Genomic DNA, 19,912 nt, shown 5'->3' with positions numbered 1-19,912 from the left:
TGTTTTCGGCTCGGATCGGAATATCCGTCCCTCGGGAACCCGCCCATGGGCGGTAACTCGGCAAGCCTCGTTACCGCCCAAATGGGCGGGTCCCCTCCAATCTCCACGCAGTGTTCTCCCCTTAATTCTTCGGCGTAGGGAGGTAATCACTGTGAGGAGTTTGGGTCCCCTCGGGACGGACATTCCGGTCCGAATCGCAACATATATATATGACAGATATTATTAACCTATCTGATTTTGGCATTCCATTAGAACGTTACTATACTGGCATGCGAGCGGTTCCCGTACAAAAATCGTAGTGACTTAAACATTATTTTTTATTACGCTCACTCACCACAATTTGAATGTTACACATCAATATTCAGCTCGTCACACAAACAATGGAAATTCCATCATGTTCTAAACATAGAACAACCCTTAGTTATGAGGCCTCATATGGGGTACCGAAATTATCCATTTTTTGTTTGAAGAGAAGTAGTTCCCGTACATAAAATTTAACCCATTATATTTATACAAGTTTGTTATATCGGACTTATTTTTCATTTTTAATTATTGAACAGAGCAATTTCTAAGAGATAACTAGATGTTATTCAGGAAATAGAGCGTTGACTAAACGCTGGTATCTATTACCTGGTTCCGTTACCCCAACGCATTCACATGCAATAGCATGCTTGTATGCATGATATTTTACGCATCAAAGCCATAAAATCATTTAATATTGTTATATGGGCCAAAATTCTGATGATTAAACAAGTTTTCATCACATTCCCTACTTATCTGTAAACAGGTGGTATCAGTTGAAATCCCTATGACAGGCCTCACGTGTAAGTATTTTTGCGCGTGCGCGCAAGGACGGAATCCCCCAGAGAAATCAAGGTCACGTTTTGACAACGCACAGGTGAAAGTGATTTAAAATAAGACATTTTATACGTACTGCCGAACTGACACTTAGATTTTGTCTCGTTTATGCATCTGATTGATTTGAAATGAATTTTTGAAAAATGCAAGTAAAAATCAAGCGTTTATATGAAAAATACGGGTACTGCTTCTGTACGGGAACTGCTCGATCGCATGCCGGCCAGTATAGACACAGACGCTTGTGGTTTGGAGCTCAAAACGCCCTTAAAATCCAAATAAAATGCATATTTGTCAATCCCAGCACATTTACTGATCATATATATCAAAAATACTTAATATAAGCCGTTTTGAAAAAATTTCATATTTCAACATCTATAATAATACATTATTATAGATGTTGAAATATGAATTTTTTTCAAAACGGCTTATATTAAGTTTTTTTATATATATGATCAGTACATGTGCTGGGATTGACAAATATGCATTTAATTTGGATTTTAAAGGCGTTTTGAGCTCCAAACCCCAAGCGTCTGTGAGTAAAGATACTAGATATTAATTCAGTCAATACCTATGGCTTCCGTTTGATTGATATGTGTAAATCATTAGGATTTTTGATTGCTAATGGTCGATGTGGGTCAGATATTAATATATTGGTCGTAACAATGTAAAAATACTAGTTCAGTAGATTATGTTTTAATGTCTCCTTGCGATTTACTAAAAGTGAGAAGTTTCATTGTAAATGATCATGAACCTATATTGTCTGATATCCACTAAAGTATAGAAGTTACATTAAACATTAATGTTACACAGGTTAAAGCTGAAGTTACAAATAACTCCTATAATAAGTGCATACCTGCTGTTGTGAAAAAAAAAACCGTTCTGGGATAACAGTTTAAAAGACAGTTACATAAATATTTCTGATATTGACAGTATGAATAGTTTGAAGAATGAGTTGTATAATGTTTATGAAGGAAAACTTTATCCAGATGAGTGCATTAATGATCTCAAAACGACGTTATCTAGCTTTATTTCAAATACTGCTGCCAATGCCAATTTGATATCTGAAAAGACAGTTTATAGCTCTACAAAGAATATTCGTAAGTCTAGTCATCATGAATGGTTGATGTAGAGTGTAAACAAACTAATAACAGATATAATCGTGACAAAAACCACTATAGAAGAGTAAAAACTGTTGTCAACTATAACAATATGATGGAGATTTGCAAACTATATAGACAAACACTTAACCGTAAACTCAGTCAATATCGGATGTGAGCAAAAAACTTAAAGGCTTGCGATCAACCGATCCCAAGTCGTATTGGAGTCTTCTTAACAAATATTCTGGTAAAAAAAGGACATAGTTTCAAACATATCAAATCAAGTATTTTATGAACATTTTGAACAAATTAACAAGTCAAATGTTACTAATGATCATGTTGATGACATTGATTTGAACAATATTTCTTCAACAATGAATTGTTAAATTCATAAATAAGTGTTACAGACGTTAACAAAATTGTTAAAAACTTGAAGAACAATAAAAGTTCATCGGCATTTGATAACATTTTAAATGAATATTTTAAGTATGCTGACAATGATGAATTTTTATCACTCATTTGTCAATTTTTTAACATTGTTTTGGATTCTGGTATATTTCCTGAAATATGGAGCCGGGGAATCATATTACCATTATACAAAAATAAGGGAGATAAGGAAGATCCAAATAATTATAGAGGAATCACTATTTTGAGTTGTTTTGGCAAACCTTTTACAAATCTGTTGAATACTAGATTAAATTCCTATTTAGAATGTCACAATTTGTTAAATGAAGAACAAGCTGGCTTTCGTAAAACTTATGGAACTATTGATTAAATCTTCACATTCAAATTGCTAATAGACTTCTATTTAGGTTCTGAGAAGAAATTATATTGTGCATTTGTTGATTATAGGAAGCTTTTGATTCAGTAAATCGAACCTATCTTTTTTAGCAAAAGTTACTGGCACATAATAATGACGGTAAATGTTTTAAAATTATATATGATATGTATCAAAAGGCTAAATCCTGTGTTAAGTCCGTAATATTTTGTCAAGCTTTTTCACCAGTGATCCAGGCGTCGCCAGGGCCCATATTATTTTCAATTTTTCTTAATGATTTGTCTCAATTATGTCGACAAAGTTCGAGGGGCTAGGATCATTCTCAAAATCAACATTTGATTTATCGAGTGGGAATGATTTTGATGTATATCTTAGACTTTATTTGTTGCTTTATGCGGACGACACGGTACTGTTTGCGGAGTGCCAGTCTGATTTGCAGAGTGCTTTAAATGCTATGTTTGATAATTGTAAGAGTTGGGACTTGCAAGTTAATGCAGATAAGACAAAAGTACTTATTTTTTTCTAAAAGACAATCAAATCCAATTCCTTTTTTCTATATTGGTAAACAACTTGAAGTTGTTAATGAATACCAATACCTTGGAATTTTGTTTAGCTATAATGGCAATTTTTCAAAGTCTAAGTCCAAATTAGTTGAACAAGCAAGGAAAGCTATGTTCTCAGTTATTCTAAAATCCCGAAAAATTGGATTATCAATATCTGCTCAACTGCATTTTTTTGATTCGATGATTGCTCCTACATCAAAGTATGGCTGTGAAACTTGGGGGTATGAAAATATTGACATAATGTTGAAGTTTCAACTTAAATATTACAAACAAATTCTGGGTCGTGAACAATCTACACCGAACTGTATGATTTATGGGGAATTAGGGATAAAGCCTATTTCTATACAAATTCAATAAAGAGTGCTTTGCTACTGGTCAAAACATTTGTCATTTAGAAGAGACAAAATATGTAAAATAGTCTACAATACTGCTCTAGCATTACATTCTAACAATATATGTTAGTTTCCGTGGACAAATTTTGTCAAAAAACACTCTTGATGATTTGGGACTTTCTGAGTATTCAGAATGTTAGTAATTTGTTAAATTTCAAAAAATGCTGTTAAAACCAAATTAAATGATTTGTTTTTGAATGAATGGTACAACACGGTGGGTACATATCTCCTAAATGTTTAGTTTATCGTATGTTTAAAAAGGAATGCAAGTTTGAAGAATGTTTAGACGAACTAGCTGTTGATCTTATGAAATATCTTTGCAAATTTAGAACTACAAATCACCACCTGAGAAAAGGGCTGCCATCTTGGCATTGAAAAAAATCTTAGAACCTGTACTCATTGTTATAAAAACATAATTGGTGATGAATTTCATTATTTGCTTGAATGTGATACTTTTAAAGAAATCAGAACAAAAATGTTGGAGGAAATATTATTATTGTCACTCAAATGCCTGTAAATTGAATGAGCTAATGAACAGTAAAGATCATGTAATATTAACAAAATTAGCTTTACTTTGTAAGAAAATCCTATTAGTTGTTAAATGAGATCCTTTTTTTTCTCTTTTTTGAGGGGGGGGGGTGGGGGGGGGGGGGTGGGGGGGGGGTCATTCTCTAATTTTGTTATTTTCTATTTTACAATGGTATAGCATTAATTCATTATAAGTGTTGAAATTGTGTCAATCTTGTAATTGTTTATTACCTATGTTTGATGAAGTTTTTGTTGTTTTGTTAGCTGTCTATGTTCCTATGAAAATGTGTTTTCATTAATAAAAGACTTGAATTGAATCTTTTCATTGCATTTTAAAAGTTAACAAAGAAAATAAATATATAAAAGGCAAAAGAAAATTGAGAATGAAATTTCACTTCATGCTCATTTTGACAGAGTGCTATTTCATGAACGGAGTATTCCAACAAAAGGTCTTTGAAAAATTCTTCAGAAATAAATTTAATAAAAAAAACTCCACAATTAGCAATAATTGTTCATCAGTTGGCAATATAACTGATGATCATTGATAACAGAAATTAGTCAATCGAAATTTGAAAATAAAAGGTTTGTCAAAACACATTTTATAGGAAAAGCTTAATATACTCTCTTTGAACCTGAATATATTGTTACGCAAATTCCATTCTTGATTCAATAACTTCGTTGTATAATCTAATAAGCTGTGTACTTGACACGTTTATTCACTATTCAGATTTTTATATAAATATATTATGATAATGCAAACGCATGACTTTAGGCTATTCCACTGGCCAACCCGAAAGAAAATCAAACCAAAAAAGGGTCACGATTGCTCGCCCCACCCTGAAAAACAAACAAACAAACAAACAAAACCAAACGATGCTTTTACAAAACTTCTTTAAGTTGATACAGAATGAATAATTACGGCTAACACTATATCATGTGAGTGTCTGGCAGTTCTGTTAACAGCTAGAAAATGCTGCATTTTACAAAAATTTTGTAGTGTTTATATATACAATGAAATCATCTCATCGTTTAAAACCCATGCAACGCGGGCATCTTATGCCAATACCGGTTCACAATTACCCCTATATTGCCAATCTCGAACAACCTTGGACCAATAGTAGGGCAGCATTGACTCCAATATATAGTGATTTTACGGTATATATACAGAATAAATATAAACCATCGCCATCCCACACTAGCATCACCATCCCACACTTGCAACTGTCGGCGAGTGTCCTGTGCCTGATATTTTCGTAAATGGAATAGAGCTAGTGCACTAGCTTATATGTACGAAATTGGACTAAAAGTTAGGTAATGATTGTCTCCAGAAAGTCGAGCAATTTGCAAAATCCGACTGGCTAAACCCATGTCATGCTGGCATCTGGCTGTCATGTTTCTTGGGAGAGCATCACATGTCATATATTGTTAAAAATGGAAGAATATTGATTCGGGTAAACAATCGTTTATTGTTCGACACCAACTTTGTCATACATTTCAAAAATGTGAACATAATTGTTTAAAGCAGCATGTCCCCAGATTCATTCCAGTCTCTGGATCTCTAGAGATAATATGAATCATGATCTTTAAATAAAACATTGTATTAGCTTCTGTAGTGTTCAAACCCTGGACATCTGAGTTGAATGGCAAACACATAAACCTTTATACTTAAAATGAGACTTTGTAATTATGGCGTGTACTTTTTTCATTTCTGTAATTTTCCATGATTAAAGTTCATGATTAAAGATTATTTTTCATATAAAGATAAAATATGAAACACATACCAATTTTATCACAATCTGTGTCATCTGTTATATCAGGCGATTGACCTTTTCCCGTTTTTATTTAACTTAAAGATGTGAAATAGGTAAAATGTGCACTAAAACTGTCAGCAAATGAACCAATTTTTTATAAACTTTTGGCAAATGTATTTAAATATATCTAATTTGTTGAGTATTGTTTATTAATTGTTTAAGTAATTAATCATTTACTGACTGAAGTCATTGTCAGTTGAGATAATACTCTTTAGTCAATCGCATTATTTTTCATTTCATCGCAATAAAAAAATGATGTCACCTGAAAATATAAGTCTGGCTGCCATACCAGAAGGAGCATATATCTACAATGGATAGCGACGCTCATTTAATGCAGTCCCAGTACTTAGTTAAACAGGACCACCGGTATGGCACCAAGACGGGCAAGCAACGAACCATAAAGGAAGACACAATTGAGGGTGATGCAACGCACCGACCATTGTTAAGAATTAACAATTTATTCAGGAAAAGCATAGGATTTTAAATGACAATATTAACCATGGCAACTGATTATACAAAAGTGGGCGAATCTGGATTACAGAAATATAAGGGAGGACTGGGAAGGTGGAGTTAGTATAACAATTTGGAAATTCAGTGGATCGGTGTGTGTGAGGGAGAAATATTTCGCGTTGACGACACATTAAATGCAACATTGGAAATGAAGACAACACGTATGAATTCGTTTATACATATGTTACAGGACCTTAATTAAAGCAACATAGAAAGGCACCTTCTTGGAACGGTCAGTAGCAAAACCACTACTGAGTTTATACCGGAGCATCAAATCTCACACTCAGTCACAATATGTTCCTTTATGTCAGGTCAGTGTTAATAAAATGATTCCACAAAAAAATAGATAAATAAAGCAGAGAAATGCTCTTGTAAAAACATATAAAAAGGAAAACAAAATGCCAATAACAAAAGTACTCAATTTCTTTAAAGGAAAGCAGGGTAGCAAGCAAATCACCTACGAATGCCCGTATAAACAAGGCAGAAGACGCAAAATCTGCCTACCATACGTTCTACCATTTGGTCCATCATATGCAAGCAAAAGAGAAAAGCGTAATGTCCAACTTCTTTTTGCTTGCGGTTTACGTCGCATGCAACAACACAGTATTAAAGGTCATATGGCGATAATCCGACTTTACTGGTGGGAGAAGAAGACCTTACCTATCTTCATGCAGGCACGAACGGACACAGGAGTAGAGCCAGCTAGCTGGATGTCTCCATCACGTAAACATGAAAGAATCCAAAGTCAACGACCATAACCACTCGGCCACGGACTCCCCTATAAAATGATTAAGTATATCTTAGACTAGTTGAGTTATTATATTTGCCTCTATTAAATAAAACGCGTACGTTTAACGCCTTCAGATTTGGTAAAGACGGTTGAAAAAAAATACCATGACCAACTATCATACGAATTTTATAAACCATATCTTCATAGAAAAACAGGCTTGCTTAAATCTAGTCGCAAAAGTTTTTTTAAGTTGTCCGTGAGCTTTAGATATTAATTAAAAGATTCGATGAGGCTTATTTAATGTATGAAAGAAATACTTCACGTATTCAAAAACAATGCAGAAAGAAATAAGATTCAGTCAAAGATCGAATTAATCAGCATTTGTGTCATATGGTGACCGTTTTATTTCTTATTCGTTATTTATCTAATTGATATAAAATAGATTAAATTGTACTTCAACTGTCACCAATTTAAGACAAAGATAAAGCAACGGCAAGTAAAAATAGAGCTTTTCATAGTAAAATGTGACGTAAATTAAAAGATTATGTGACAAAGTTTATATTGTTACATTTTTTTTCTGGTCATTCGGGATCATTGATGCCAGCACTAATAAGAGAATTGAGAACCGCTCAATCAAACCGAGTCTGCACTTCTATTGTATTTTTTTTTTGTGATAAATGCTTCCGAGGGATCGCTTTGTTTCCAGATTTTTATACTTCACATCAGCAGGTGTCAAGTGCTGTGTGTCAGCTGTAAAAAGTTGCCCCGTACTTTACTTCAGTGTTTTTATATTTTTCTTGTCCTGCCAGCGCTATTAAGTGTTGAGAATTGAGTACTGCTCAAGCCGGTGATAATGGGCGTGAGGATTGTTACACATATTCATTATCCCTCATGTACAGACTCAATCAAACCGAGTCTGCAATTCTCTTGTAATTTTGTTATGATTTATGCTTCCGAGGGATCACTTTGTTTCCAGATTTTTTTACAGTACACAAATTAAGTTTAAATGTACATAATTGTTCTCCCTCTGTACGAGTCTAGTGAATCAATTTTGAAATCAGAAAGTCAAAGTACGTGGAGTAACTTTTAATAAAATCATCGTTTTGATCCTTAAATACTGCCGAAAATTATTTATATAAGATTTTCTATAAAAATCTAAAGGTTGAAAAAACGATTTAAAAAGGGAGAATTATATGATACTTAGCTGATATTTTACAGATTAACTCATGCTGCATAATTTATTTGTGAAGTTTTGGCTTACACGTTCATACAATAGAATATAGTTCTTTACTGTAATCAGTTCTGCTGTCATTCCAACGCTTTAAAAACTTTGGAATGATTAAATTTTACGACAGAATTCGAAAATACTAAAATGTGGATGCTTGTTAAGAGGCTGACATTTAAAGTTTTAATGAAAAATAATTTTCAATACGTGATGATAATTCATTTGTTTACCAGTCATGTGTTAAAAGGTGTGAAAGGTGATGTTGTTTTTATCTACACATACAAATATGATCCCTGATATGAAATTGATATCTATCTAACTATAAATCTTAAAACTAGTACAAATGTGAAAACGTATAGAAATGACATTCCCATATTAATTCAAGTATATGGAGACGAGATAAGACCAATGCCCTTCACCAATTTTATTTATTACACATCGGAATGCGGCATGATGATGAAAATAATAATAAAAAAGAAAATAACAAACAAACAACAAACAAAAACAAAGAAACCTAATATCAAAACTTTAATCAACTCATTGAAGGTATTACTACCTTTTAAACTAAAATGAATAATGATGAATCGTGTATTACTTAAATCACATAGTAGATCTAATCAACCTTGACAAAACCAATATAATATATATAAATAATAAGAAATAGAGAAAAAAGTAAGATAACATACACTAGAAATAAAGAAATGACATATTTTTAGTCAGGTAAAAGGGTAATGGTCATTGCAAACAAAGCAAATCCTAGTACTGTAGCACTGCACTTTAAGAGTCTATTACCCTCGTTAGGTAAAAATTCTTTCAGTAATATTTCAAATAATGCAACGTAAATGAACGTTCCCACAGCAAATGACTGTAGAACAGCCGATGCTCGGTTAGTTGCAAGACTTTCTCCCTCTAATGATAAGGCAATTCCAATTCCTACACCAATTGGTGAAACAGCAGCCAAATAAACCATTGCGATCGCAAACTTAACGAAACTGGTAGTCTCGCACATCTTCAGACCAATGCTGAAGAAAATAAGAACTTTATGAATGCTTAATGCAAGAAGAATCGACCACACTTTATTTTCGTCGTGAAGGAGTCCCAACTCTAATCCATCGAATACCATATGAATTGAAAAGGCCATCAACAGAATCATGTTGCGTAAATTAGTCATGTCTTGTCCGAAAAATTGTCCATCGGCGTTGTTCTCGTCAGTTCGTGATTCAGATAAAGTACTTGAAGCGTCTTTATTGTCTTTGAGTTCCATTGAGGTCATTGATATGGATGTAACCATCATGTGTCCACTTCCGCCATTTTGGATCGGCTTCTTTGCTTCAAAACGGTACTGGTTATCATTTACACGTGTGTGTCTTCTGTGGCAAGCTATTGTAACATTCTCTATAATCAAAATGAGTAAAAATCCGATGCCAAGAATCAGCTCTGATGCAGGATAGTTTTCGTCATCGTTGAATTTTATTTCCGCGCTTTGAATCTGTTCCCGCGCTTCCGGGAGCAGAACAAGAATTGAAGTAGAAAAGAAAACTCCTCCGGAGAAACAGTTTAAAACACTGAGAACATTGTTCACTGTGTTAGTGGATTTATTGTATCTTTTTTGGAGAACCTTTATCACACAGTAAGGTAAAGCAAATCCACATAAACATGATATTAAAAAGATTGTACCCAGCGCGCCGAACTTAGCTGTATTTAACATTTTGCAAATATTCAAAACAAAATTAGTAAATCCAAACTTTATTTTTCTCAAGCCGAATGTATTTCACAGTCTCAATTTCAAAATTATGGTAACCCACCTATCTCAGGTATGTTGTGTTTGCGTAGAGTTAAGTGACCAACTTAATAATTAAAACTGGTAGATTGAAAGTAAAAGGTCCTATAGTCCTTACTTTTAAACACAAATAATCAGTGTCGTGAACACAGTTGTGTCGCTTTATCACATTACTTTTTAGTTCAAAATGCAATTACTTTAAAATACAAAATCAGTAACATTTAAATCTTTATAAGTACAGCAAAAATATAGCAGTTTTTCATCATAAACTCATAGTTAAATGATGGATTAACCTGACTTTGCGGGTATTTATATAGTTTTAAAGACAGTACGTGTTGACCTGCGATAAGGAAATGTGAAAAGTTTTCTTTATGGTCTGTTTCAGTATATCTTTCACGTATTGACCTAAATTTGACATTAATGCAGGGCGTGATGTCCACATTTGGAAAACGTGAACAATGTGCTGAGCACTGTAATTCTTATGGTTTATCTCAAGTCACATATTTCAGATCTATTCTTTTCTTCTGTTCAATATATATTTGAGTCCACGAGTTTCTATTGCATATTTTATATTTATACCAGCTGGCTCTGAGAATCACGCTTAGTTGGTCCCAAAACTTTGAAGTAAAATATCAACTTATCCTATGCTTTGCTATGGCAATCATCAAAGTGTCATTTCATATTATTCCGGTTTATCTTAATGAGCAATATTATCTTTTTTTTTTTCACTTTCAAATTGAATTAATGAACTTGAAGAGAAAAAATTATTTTGATGGGTTTACATATACGCGCAGTAGCTATTAGTTTCGTATCAGGAATGTTTTTAATTTTAAAACAGATTGACTATGCTTTTTATCCAACAATTAAACAATTAAATGCGATTTGAAGTAAAATTGTGGTGGTTTATATTTTTAGACAGTGTTGATCTCAATACTGAACCTGTCATGTGAAAAGTGCAAGCTGCCCTGGCCTTGAACAGAGAATGTTATATCAGTATAGTCAGTTTCAATATGCCTTTCACAAGTCATGCCTTTCATTGGTGATTAGACTTTGCCACCAGTATATGGCCAGATCGAGCAACGTCCACATCCGTGTAGAGTACTGTTGGCTTGCTTTAAATTTTTATCTTGATATCCCTAAAATTGAAAATGGACACAATAAAATGGGAATATTGACAGGTCAATTTAAGAAATTTAGCAGGTTAAGTGAAAAATTATCGGGCGCCGTTTATTTGACTAGACAAGTAGCAGCTAGGGAGCAAAGTCGTGTTAATCTAAAGCAAGAGAATAAGAGAGAAAGTTCGCATTTATTTAAGTCACCAAAACCAAAATACAAACTAGAAATATGCTGTCACGCCACGGATACCCCCGCATGCAATAAACATTTAAGATGTTATATAGTATTTAGTTCCAAGTTTGTTTACACAAACTATTTTTTTTTCCATTTTAGTTCAAAACTCTTAAAGCTATTCAATGTTAATACAAACCATTTTTATACAAAGTTCAATGCATTTAAACTTTTTAGTGTTAACATTTTGTAAATTGTATATTGCATATGTGTAGCCATATAATGACTACATACATTTCCACCAATGTATGAGTGCTGAAACTGAAAGTTCAAAATTTTTCCAACATTCAAGAACTTTGTCCAAAATCATTGAACCATGATCAAATTCAAACTTGAACTGCTTATTCTTAAGAAGTATCTATATTTCAAATTTGAGTTGAATGTGCACAGCAGTTGGGGAGATAATGAACGGAAACTAAAAATCTGTGAATTTTTTTAAGTTCAAGAGTGATAACTCGGTTAGCTATCATCAAAACATGACCAAATTCGAACTTGACCAGTGTATTCTTATGAAATATCAATATTTAAATTTTAGTTACGTATGTACAAACGTTAAGGAGATGATGAACGGATATTGAACAATTCCTTTTTTTAAAGTTAAAGGGGCATTACTCTGCCAAAAATCATCGAATATGAGCAAATTCGAACTTGGCCGCATTCCTTTGACGTATCCTTATGACAAATTTAAGTTGAATGTGTAATACAGTTGGTGAGATGATGAACGGAAATAAAAAAAATCATATTATTTCCAAAGTATAAGGGTCATATGCCAAATTTGAGATGAATGTGTTAAACCATTGGGGAGATATGAACGGAAACCGAAAACTTCATATCATTTTAAAGTGAAAGGGGCATAACTCTGCCAAAAATCACCGAACCATGACCAAAGTCGATCCAATGTGTCAAATTTGAGTTGAATGCGTACAACTGTTGGGATAATGAACGGAAACTGAAAATTTTATCAATGGGCATAACTCTGTCAAAAATCATTGGACCATGATAAATTCGAACTTGACATGAAATATGTCAAATTTGAGGCACTCTATCTGAGGGGGCAAACAAAATTGTAAGCTATCAGCTAAATTCACGTAAATTCTTAATTTCTTTATCAGATGTGACAAAACAGGGAAAAGGTCAAACTTGAGTGTTCAAACATACATTACTAATACAGACCAGGGTAACTAACTTTCGGTAGATTTTCAATTTTGATGCAAAAACGGGAACACGAGAGTTTATATACTGTAAAAGAACGTTTGAATTACACCAAACTCATCGATCAAGTGTAATTTGAATTAGTAAATTAGAAATCAATTAAATTACATGCACATGCACTAGTAGAGTGTGACTACTCTTGAACAAACAAATCACTTTGCAGTAATTTCGAACGATATTTAAGAAATAACACAAACAGCTGATGGCCATCTAGCAGTAGTTAGTAACCTTTTGAGGTGTTTTTTTGGCCTACAAATATTGAACGGAAAGTAAGAAATAAAGTTGTTTTATACTATGCACTGGTTAGGCATATTAAAAACCTCAAGTTGTGCATTGAAATTAATATTATACTTTCTGTAATCATATTTATTCCATGTCCTTTGATAATATCATTTTTAATATTAATCATTCCGTGATCAGATACGAATTTCCATAAAAGATATCCTTGAAAACTCTGATATTATATATTAGCTTATATGTATATTGTTTGTATGTTTGTGTGTGTGTGGTTTTTTTAGTTCACAAAACGTCTAAAGAATGTGTCACAGAATACCATGATAGGAACAACAAACTATTTGATTATTTTATCAGATTTGTAGATATACTGGAAAATGAAACTCAACAGTTATTTGAGTTGTAATACTTTATTCATGAAGAAATTTAAAAGATGTGAGACTATAATTTCTTCAACCTAGTCGTAATCACATTTGATGTCCTCAATATCCACTTCTTCCCAATCATCCCAACAGCACAGTCTGCAGCAATCTAAATGATCATCGTACGCTTGCTCTATTGTGAGGTACTTCAAAAGCGCAACTCTCAATGGTGGAATGACTTCGTCTTGTCTCTCTATAGGTATGATCTTAATTTTTCGCCTTCTTTTCTTTACTATCTTCACAATTTGACCTTTCGCTGCTTTTCTTTTCTTTTGATCTTTCTTTTTCCGTTCATTATGTTTTCGCTTCTTTATTAAAGATTGCTTCAATTTAAGCTTCTTTGTGGTCGTTTTCTTCACGCGCTTTTTGAGTCGTAACATTTTCTTCTCTGATGTTTTAGCCTGTCGAACATTTTGTACTGCCTTCTTAATCTTTTTCTTAAGTTGGTTGACTTTTACAGAAGCCTTAGATGACGTTTGTTTGTTCTTTGTTCCTTTCTTATTTGGTGCAAGAGTGAGATATTTTCGTTTATCATTTGCAAGTTTTTTACTCCTGTTCTTGCCCTTCAAAGGTGCAACAGACATTTTACGTTTCTTTGCCTGAGCAAGTTTGCAATTTCCACGATCCACGTGTCTTCTTTTCCTACTTTGCTTGCATCGCGAACTTTCTTTTCTCTTTACCCAAAGCTTTTTTGAAACTACACTTTTTCGTTTCTTAGTTTGTTGATTAAGCTTTCTCTTTTTGCTACATAACACATAATCTGATTTGATTTTCTTTATTGGAACGTTCAGACGTTTTGTTAATTTTGAATATTTCGATCGAACCGTGCAATTTTCGTTCCTATCCAAAACGGAACCATCTGTTTGTTCATCCATTAGCGATATGGGCTCAGCACTGACTTCATCAGATACACAAAATGATTTAATCAGTAACGGATTCTCATTGATGTTAGTTACAATTTTGTCTGCTGGTTCAACTTTTATTTGTGCAATGTAAGGGTGGAACTTTCTTAGTTTTGTTTTCTTTGTGCACACTTTCCTTGTAGGTTTGACTTCTTGAGCCTTTCCTTCCTTTTGCACTAATGCTGCAGAATCGTCAACAGTTTCTGGAAGTGCAAATCGAACTTGCTTTTTTCTTTTATTGCTCTTGTCTTTAGATGGTAAAATTTCCATTGAGACAAGTTGACTTGACAGGTTGATAACATCTAGCGAAAAAAAAGTGTTTTTTTTTAATGTTTGTGGCATATGGAGTATTTCAATATCAATAAAAATCATAATTTGTCTGAACTAAGTAATACAAATATTAAAAACCGTGATGGAATATCGAATATGTATTGAAACTGGTTAGATATGTATCTTATTCGTATCGAAAATGGGGCGTCCGTGGTCGAGTGGTTAAGGTCGTTGACCTCAAACCACTTGCCCCTCACCGCTGTGGGTTCGACTCCCGACAGGGACTTTGGATTCTTTCTTGTGAGGAAGCTGTCCAGCCAGCTTACGGAACGTCGGTGGAACGTCGGTGCCCGTTCGTGCCTGAAATAATGCATGGAAGGGCACCTGAGGTCTTCCTCCACCAGTAAAGCTGGAACGTCGCCAAATGACCTATATTTTTTCGGTGTGACGTAAAACCCAATCAAAGCAAAAACAAAAGTATCGAAACTGGTAAAGTATATACATGTATGTGCTTTTCATAAGGTTTTTAATTATGTAATGGTTAAAGATAAGTCTAGTGATGACGTGCGAAATTTCGTAAGAGCAACTAAAACTTTTTGTCCTTATTATAGTCAAGATAACTTTCAAATTCAAATTTGTACTTGATAGAATTGTATGTATCTAGGCGTCTTGAATTATTTATAGAACAATACCAACTTTGAAAAAAATCTAATATTTGTCGCTTTATAATATTGTAGTCAATTAAAGATCCTGTAACAAATATTTGTATGGTTTTATATCATAAATATGATGCTCAAATTAAGATTGATCAATTTTGTAAGTTTCGAAAGGTATTATTTATAAATATATTATCGAATTTAACATTTCATGTAAATAAAGGGAGGCAATACAAATTCATTTTCTATATTTAACAATAAATAATGAATGCATATATTTTAATGATAACATGTAATATGTACAAATATTTGCAGTACATATTTTACATAATCTTCGATGTTTGAAAATTGTTTTATAAGCATAATTATATACATATATAATTATAATTTCACTTAAGTGTGGTATACAACCTCAATTAAAACATACAGAATCTTTAATATGTAAAATTGATTTTGCCAAATGTACGAAAGTCCTTATTGTGGAGTAAAGGTCAGATGACATGGATTATATGAGCCGCGCCATGAAAAAACCAACATAATGGGTTTGCGACCAGCATGGATCCAGACCAGCCTGCGCGTCCGCGCAGTCTAATCAGGATCCATGCTGTTCGCTATTAGTTTCTCTACCTGTAATAGGGTTGGTAAGCGAACAGCATGGATCCTGATCAGACTGCGCGGATATAAACAATAGGTCATGATATATTGCTACGAACAATACTGACTCTATTGGACTCGTACAGCTGCAAAAACATATATCAGACCCGGATAGCGCCTCGTCCAATATAAGTTTGACAGCTGTGTACTCTTCCTATAGAATCCAGTATTGTACTCACGAGTGTATAATAACCCTATAATATTTTACACCCAATAAAATGAAACCAATGAACTTCCAGTGTCTGCACCATGTGATCTCCAATAAATCTTATAAAAAATACTTATCAAATATAGGCACATTTCATAAGCAGTGCACTCAAAAGCAAAATGTCCTAAATATTCTCTACAAAGTATGGTAGCTGATTGGTACCATATCGTATTTTTGTTCCACGGGGCGCAAGGCTTAAACACAAAAATGCGACAAATTAATCACTTTGCCGTAATTTCGTTTTTTTGACTTACGAAAAAGCGGGGCGCCAGACGAAATCACGAGAGCACGAAAATACGACATCGTATTGTATGTTTGGTTTTCGCCCCGCGGGGCGCTAGATTACTTAATTTATCGTATTTTTGTATACCCGCGGAGCGAAAGAACGACATGGCACCAATAAGCCACCATAAAAAATACGTTATTTATTATTTATTTTAGTTACCAAGTAAGGAAGCGTTTAATTTATCACGTGGGGTTCTGTTGGAACTTTTGTCAGGTGTATCTGAAATCGAAGAGGTCTGGGCGTTTTGATTACTGCAAGGTTCTAGGTTCACACTTGAATCAGGCGCGACCGGGGGACACGGATCTATAAATAGAAACAAGTAAAATCATGTGAATGTTCTTGCATTAAAACTGTTTTTGTTGTTGTTGTTTGTTTGTTGTTTTTTTTTGTTGTTTTTTTTTCGTACGAAATATCGGATCAGATGTGTTCAACCATTATTGCAACATTTATATATTATTTAAACGACGTCCTGCAAAAAGACACAAGAAAAATGTGATTGTTTTGTCTGTATCATGGCATTTAATAGTTTCAATCCCTTAAGTACGCACACTCAGTCACTTGCAATGCATTAAAAACTAAATCATGTAAGTAATATTAATTATCGAAACACATAATAGCGGACGAGATATCTAAGCTATGCAAAATATTTCTGTTTAGTTCAACTCTATTTGAAGAAAGAAGAAAACAGTGACTTTTCTAAAGCAGTCATCTTCGAAAACAACTTTGTCATGACGTTCCAGACAAAGAGAATGTTCTGGAATTGTTTTTATAATCAATTAGCAAGTATGTCATAGAGTTGAAGATAACGAGAATCTTCTTCAATTAAGATGGTATTAGAAACAGTATCATATAGGGTCTTTCACACGTTTTACAGAACATGCACATCCCTATTAAAAACCCTTAGCTTGCTGGCTGAGTCTAGCCATGCACGGCACATCCGGGCCGTCTGATCATGGTCTGCATCGTTCGCTACTCAAAAAATAAGTATTTTGATTTTTCCCCTAAAAATAATACATCTTTTTGTCTAGAAGTCCGTTTCAGATTTTTAGCAGAATAAGGATTGATTTTAACAATATGTACGTTGGCAAAGGCTACCTTAAAATTTGATGCATAAAAAACTTTTAATATCTCAAGATAAGTTTGGTCTTTTTAAAAAGAAATACATTGTGTTAACAATTCATACTAACTATTCATCCTGATATTATTATTATTATTGTTGTTGTTTTGTACGATATATAATGTAAACATTATATAATGATATATCCATATAATGGCCAGTCTATCTATACTTCAGTACTTTGATTTTAAAGACATATTAATTAAGTACAGTGTTATTGGGCTTCTGCTCTGTGTGGTGGATGTCTTTTTAAATCTATTTATACAACGTAATAAAAATAAGTAGCCTTTGTATGTTCGAACTGTACGCTTTTATGATATGTTAAATTGTTTGTCTTATTTCATGGTCATCGTCCGAAATACTACATACATTTTGTATTTCATAGTGTGGCTAAAAACAACAATGTTTAATAATGATTTCTTAACCCTGTTAAAATCAAACTATATCATTTGCAAATATTTAATAACAGAAGAGATATTCAGTATCTAGATTTTGACTATGTAATGTTAAGAAATTAACAATTCAAAATAAGAAGCTCAGATTTCATTATGTGAGGCAAGCTGTGAACTAATGAACAGATGTACTTACTTCCCATGCCTACTTGGTCCAGAATTTATACGATGTTGTTTTGTATTACATGAACAATTTTATTTAAGTTATATCCGCATCTATCTTTTATATACACGTTTCAGCAACCATGGCGTTAACTGTGACGTCATTTTAACGGCGTCATTAAAATAGTATAACGTGAGAAAAACGATGAACGTAACTACATGTATATGTATTGTGGGCTTTCAATTTTGGTGCCGGCACTCACATGGCCGTAATTCCAACCACTCTGATAAATGGAATAATTTCTTATTTCTGTCAAAACATCTCAAACCCCCAACTTTTTACCTCCTTTATTTGGTTAAAATATGATTGACAAGATCAACAAGGAAATACGGCGTTCAATGAACGCAAGCCCCACAAAAGCCTTAGATTCTAAAGCCTTAGAAGTGTAGTGTTACCAGTTTTAAAAACCTCTGGCGATAATTTCTAATGATCGGAAAGAAGATGATCAATGTAAAATGCTGCAGGTGTAAAAACAGTTATAGGTTACAATTAATATAAAGTATCATTTTATTAAAGGCATTTGGACAGTTCAGTGTCCAAGATTTGGAAGAATGTTTCTGAGCTCAAACTCGGATCTAAAGTATTTTATTGGTCAGAAACCAGGACAGAATTTTTGACAAATGAAAATCCTGAAATTCGAGACAGAGTTCAGAAAATAAGTTTCATAACATTTGGGCCTGATCTTTTGTGTGCTTTTATAGCCAACATGGCCACGAAGAGTTTTCTTTAAATGTTCCTATATATTAAGTAAGCTCTTTTAGCAATGTAGTTCCGCCTCTGAGCTGAATATGGAGAGTATCGGATTAGTTATCCAGGTTGGCTTAATTTATCCGTGACAATTAATATCGTACTTTGAATCTAATGGTCTCGTGTTCGGGATTGGTAGTCGGTCACCTGCGGAGAACTATGTATAATTAATGATTAGTTGTTAATATAATAATATACGCGCCACATGTACTAATCAAGAGTACTCACCTGTATCTTGTATCCTGTCCAGAATGTTTCGGCTTTTTACTGTATTAAACCAAAACCATTCCTGACATTACCCCTGACGTTACAGTAACCAAGACGTCAATCGTGACGTCATAGTATCATCGTCATTTCAATAACATACCGTGAGTATTACAATGACAAATGTAACTAATTTTTCAGTACTTCATTGGCAATGTCTTCTAAAATTAACAAATTTATCAAATCTAAGATAATTTACTCATGCGCTGATACAGAACTGGGTTAACGGGTCAGGACCTTCCCCTTCTCCAGTAAATAATGTAATTAAAGTCCTTTATTATTATTATTGTTATCGCGATGACGTGCGATAGTCTCAGCAGATTTGTACTCAAAACGAATGGGAAATACCCATAGAATCGCAGTATATTCAGCAAAGTTAAAAGACAGACATCAATGTAAAGGCATAAGTCTAGTGAACAATATTAAATTTAAATGGAGAAAATCGGATTAGAATTGAAATAAACCAGGCAACTTTATTGATTAAAAGACGCAATTCCTTCGCCGCCGATAGGGGGCGCTTTGACGTTATACCAACGCTCTTGTTATCATTCTCCTCCTCAATATGATCTATCCACCTATGAAGTTTCAAGTTGATACCTCAAATACTTTTTGAGATATGCTCCGGACAAAAATGTGGGACGGACGGACGGAGACTATTTGTATATAATAAACATATATAATTTTGCCAATTTCTCATTTGGAAGAC

General features: G+C 33.5%; 2 protein-coding genes across 3 annotated transcripts; both read right to left on the bottom strand.

Moving 5' to 3' along the window:
• Positions 1–9,064: 9,064 nt before the first annotated feature.
• On the bottom strand, positions 9,065–11,399 carry LOC132753904 (zinc transporter ZIP3-like). The gene has a single exon (XM_060744456.1). It carries the CDS (start codon positions 10,198–10,200, stop codon positions 9,205–9,207), a length of 996 nt encoding a protein of 331 aa, XP_060600439.1. The 5' UTR covers positions 10,201–11,399; the 3' UTR covers positions 9,065–9,204.
• Positions 11,400–13,459: 2,060 nt separating this feature from the next.
• On the bottom strand, positions 13,460–19,288 carry LOC132753903 (uncharacterized). Of its 2 annotated transcripts, none has more exons than XM_060744455.1 (3): positions 19,171–19,288; positions 16,623–16,766; positions 13,460–14,691 (listed from the first exon to the last, which is right to left on the bottom strand). In XM_060744455.1, the coding sequence occupies exon 3, from the start codon at positions 14,657–14,659 to the stop codon at positions 13,523–13,525; it is 1,137 nt and encodes a 378-aa protein (XP_060600438.1). In that variant the 5' UTR covers positions 14,660–14,691; positions 16,623–16,766; positions 19,171–19,288; the 3' UTR covers positions 13,460–13,522. The 2 variants fall into 2 exon arrangements, with proteins under 2 accessions (XP_060600438.1, XP_060600437.1); XM_060744454.1 differs by lacking the exon at positions 19,171–19,288 and adding an exon at positions 18,169–18,320.
• Between the last annotated feature and the right edge of the window lie 624 nt (positions 19,289–19,912).

The sequence above is a fragment of the Ruditapes philippinarum genome, unplaced genomic scaffold, assembly GCF_026571515.1.
Source record: "Ruditapes philippinarum isolate M1 unplaced genomic scaffold, ASM2657151v2 ctg991_1_1_1_1, whole genome shotgun sequence".
NCBI lineage: Eukaryota > Metazoa > Mollusca > Bivalvia > Venerida > Veneridae > Ruditapes > Ruditapes philippinarum.
The sequence above is the reverse complement of the archived record's forward strand: the minus strand, read 5'-3'. Positions and strand labels throughout refer to the sequence as shown.